Source organism: Malania oleifera, chromosome 2, assembly GCF_029873635.1.
Source record: "Malania oleifera isolate guangnan ecotype guangnan chromosome 2, ASM2987363v1, whole genome shotgun sequence".
Taxonomy (NCBI): Eukaryota; Viridiplantae; Streptophyta; class Magnoliopsida; order Santalales; family Ximeniaceae; genus Malania; species Malania oleifera.
In genome coordinates this window covers 121066357-121070349 of record NC_080418.1, presented here as the reverse complement: position 1 = coordinate 121070349, position 3993 = coordinate 121066357, and the positions used below count along the sequence as shown (strand labels likewise).

Sequence of the window (3993 nt, the reverse complement as noted above, 5' to 3'; positions counted from 1 at the left end):
CTTCGCTATGTCAAGGGTTCCATCACCGATGGTATGTTTTATTCATCAAGAGGTGATTGTAAACTTATTAGCTATTCAAATAGTGATTGAGGAAGAGATCTTGATAAAAAAAAAATAATTACGGGATTCACATTTTTCATGGAAGATACAACGTTTACATGGTCATTGAAAAAGCAACCCATCGTAACGTTGTCATCATGTGAAGCTAATTATGTTGCTACTAGTTCAGCTGTTTGTCATGATATATGGATTAGAAATGTACTGAAGTATCTGAGATTTCTTCAAGATAACCCCATAGAAGTCTACATCGACAACCGATCAGCGATTGCACTTGCGAAAAATAAAGTTTACCATGAAAGAAGCAAACATATTGATACTCGATATCATTTTATCAGGGAGCATGTTAAGAAGAAAGAAGTAGAGTTGATGTCTTGCAGAACGTATGATCAGATTGCTGACATTTTCACGAAGTCACTCAGGCATGATATTTTTGTAAGACTGAATGCAATGCTCAGAATGACAAAGTTAGGAGAATCAAGTTTAAGAGGGGATGTTGAAGAGTAAACTTGATGGTGGGATAGTGGCAGCAAAACATGGCCGGTAGTCCACCTCTGTTGAATTTGGGCAGGAGTTGGCCACCAACCTCACCAACCAACCCACCATTGTTGATTATTCTGTTCTAGAATTTGCTATAAATAGATGTGTGTGTGTGTAATGTAGTGTGGTGTAGTGAGGGTGAATAACCAGTGAGAAGAAGAGGGTTTGTGTATCTTAAATTCGTCTCTGTTTGTTTTCTTTTTAGATTGAAATTAATTATTTTATATTTTTATACAATGCTCACTGAATTTCAATCACAACTAGTGATTGATTGAGTTCCCTCCACCCATCACTAAGAAGCAAAGCATCTAAAACAGTTTGCCCAAAATTCTAGTCAATGTAATCATACAATAAGGATTAATCGTGCATGCTTAATTAATTTCAAGCAATAATTAGAAATACTCTAAATTTGATTGATAGTGGCTAGCCAATATATATCCTTTCCAAAAAAAAAGAGGAGGGGTTTATATGATTTACAATGATTTTTTTTTCTCGTATATATATGATCTTGCACATTGTACAACACAAGCTAATTGACTTATAATGCTCAAATATACATTAAAATGAAATATCATGTTCTAATACAAGATTTCAATTCGCATCCCCATAAATTCATTTATTGTGGTAATCTTTTAGTAGGCATAGTTTGTCGTCTATTGATTGTGAAGATCAAGTCACTATTGATTAAACTTAGGTAATAATGAAGATCAATAAATAAAAAATTTCCGCTTAGTTGAAGCACATAGACCATATTCATAAAATTTTATATGCATAGCAAGATCATCTTAATTCTTTCTTTATAAACACATATACTCAATCGAGTTGTCTTTCAACCACAATCTCAAATCTCAATGTGCCCAAGGCTCGGGCCATCCTGACGAGACAACAGAAGGCGCCATGCATGTATGGTCAATCCACTTAAAATATCAATATCCATCAACTCCTTTTAATTACTGGAAGCATATAAGATTTTGCAAATCAAAAGGGATTTTAAACCCGAATCAATTAAGAGTTGCCCAAAATGAAAAGATGCCGTCTTTAGCTATGCATTTAATTAAGTTCAAATTAAACATCGATGGACTTCAAAGGAACATAAAATTTTGAAGAGCTAGCTAGCTGCAGTTTTTTTTTGGAACCAGATTACCATATAATTTAAATTATACGTATTAAATGTTATGTTAATCATTTATGTAAACTTTCCTTATAACTCTCATTGACCATTGCAATATCTTCCTTTATTAAAAAAATGCATGCATGCCCTCCATAATTTCATTTGCTCGTTGGTGATCGTTCCTTGCCTCTCTTCCTCTCCGACGAAGCCATGGCCATGACCATGCCCAGAAAGGTTAGAACTTCAAACACACTCTTCATGCCCATTTTCTTCTTCATGCAAACTTTTTACTCTGAAATTCATAATTACTCCTCGCAATTTAAAATAATTTTCAGATAGATATCCACCTGAACCCCGGCCCGCCCGGCGGCTTCCACAGTCCCATCATTCACGGACAGCAATTCCAACACCTGCCGCGGGCGAGAAACTACGACCCATACAATCTCGAATGCTATCACCAGCGTCAATCCTACCGCCGCCTTACCGCGGCCGTCCTCGCCTTCGTCTTCCTCGTCCTCTTCATCATCTTCCTTGTATGGATCATCCTGCGTGCCGCCAAGCCTGCCTTCGTTCTCCAAGATGTCACTGTTTTCGCCTTCAATGTGTCGGGTCCCGCCGCCCTCACATCCATCATGCAGGCCACGGTGTTGTCCCGGAACCCGAACGCCCGGGTGGGAGTCTACTACGACAAGCTCGTCCTATACGTGTCTTACCGGAATCAGCAGGTCACGCTGTCAGCGGGGCTGCCGGCGACCTACCAGGGCCACAAGGACGTGGTGATCTGGTCGCCTGTCGTCTCCGGCGCCAACCTGCCAGTGGCGCCGCAGGTGGCGCAGTCGCTGGTGCAGGATCAGATGACGGGGACGGTGCTTGTGAATATAAAGGTGGGGGGACGGGTGAGGTGGAAGGTGGGGACTTGGGTGTCCCTCAGGTACCGGTTGAGGGTGAGCTGTCCGGCGTTCATCTCGTGGGGGAGCAAGAGTACTGGGATTGTGATGGGGGATGCCATTAAGTACCAGATGGCTTCAAGGTGCTCCGTCGACGTTTGAGTTGTTCATCTGTTTCTTAATTTGTCAATTTCTTTGTTTTTGTTTTTGCTCCGGACTATAGGTTTTCATTGGGTGCATTTGCTTTGCGACATAAAGAATTTGGCTAGTTGGGATTGGGAGGTGGGTTTGATGTGTAAATTTTATTGCTACTGTCAAGATTATGCCTCTTTAATGCAATTGATTTTTTTTTTCTTGGAGAAAGGTAATTTTATTGATGAGGTATATTAGCAGATGTATTTTCTTTAATTATTAGTTTAGTTGTTAATTCAGTTGTTAGTTGTTAGTTTAGTTGTTAATTCAGTTATATTTTTCATTTCATATACTAGTATAAATATTAGTATAAATACCACTCTAAAGAGAACTTTTCATCAATTCCGGAATATATAATTTTATTTATTTAGCATCGTATCAGAGCACGTGTCCCTATCTAAATTTCTAATTCCTCTCTCGAAGCGAGCGATGAGTCCAGTTCACTTTGAGATCACACGAAGGCATCATATCTGCACCTGCAACATCAATCCTCCCTTTGCATCTCTTAATCTCCAATATCTATCCCATCCTTAGCTACATGGATTGTTCTAATGATGTTTGTTCTTTATTTTGCAAATTGAACTTTGAATCATAGAATTGAACTCAAGATCTTCACTTTGAATCCAGATTGTGTGTTTCAAGAGAGCTTGAGAGTTCTTCTGTGTCGCTTTTCCCCACGAAGAGTTCTTGATTCCTCCGCCGAACGTCCCGCTGTCATCTTCCAAATATCCTCTTGCGGCCTCGCCTCTTAGCCCTCGACTCTCCTGGTCTTCCAGTGAACCCGCGCTTTTTGGCTACTTCTTCGGCTCCAATGCCCTTATTTCGGCGCCCATGTTAGAATGTGATTGCATTATCGGAGCTTAGTACATCTGCTTTCTTTGATTTTTAGTTGTAGAGATTGTCGGCCTAGAGCCTCGCACTTCAAAGCGACTTCGTAGCTCTCTACTCTCATCTCTAGTTTGATCTACTAGTCACTGTCGTCATTTCCGTCTCCTCTCCAGCTCACTCATATTTGGTCTAATCTACTAGTCAACCATTCTCTCGTTTCGGCTATGCCTTGTCTTGTCACTCCTCCTAGCAACTTCAGATTTTGCTTCGGAGTGTTCGATAAATTTCAATTGATGTAGATTTTTGGACCTACTTTATCTTCTTCTCTTCTTCTTCAGAAATTTCTTTCTAATACACAGCGTTGTCTTTTATCAATGC

General features: G+C 39.9%; 1 protein-coding gene across 1 annotated transcript; it reads left to right on the top strand.

Annotated features, from left to right (window-relative positions):
• The first annotated feature begins 1918 nt into the window (after positions 1-1918).
• LOC131148341 (NDR1/HIN1-like protein 1) lies at positions 1919-2757 on the top strand. The gene is made up of 2 exons (XM_058098057.1): positions 1919-1942; positions 2044-2757. The coding sequence occupies exons 1-2, from the start codon at positions 1919-1921 to the stop codon at positions 2755-2757; spliced, it is 738 nt and encodes a 245-aa protein (XP_057954040.1).
• The last annotated feature ends 1236 nt before the right edge of the window (positions 2758-3993 follow it).

Coding starts and splice junctions, on each gene's coding strand:
- LOC131148341 (XM_058098057.1), top strand. CDS start 1,919: ATGGCCATGACCATGCCCAGAAAG. Junction 1,943..2,043: donor CCATGACCATGCCCAGAAAG/GTTAGAACTTCA, acceptor AATAATTTTCAG/ATAGATATCCACCTGAACCC.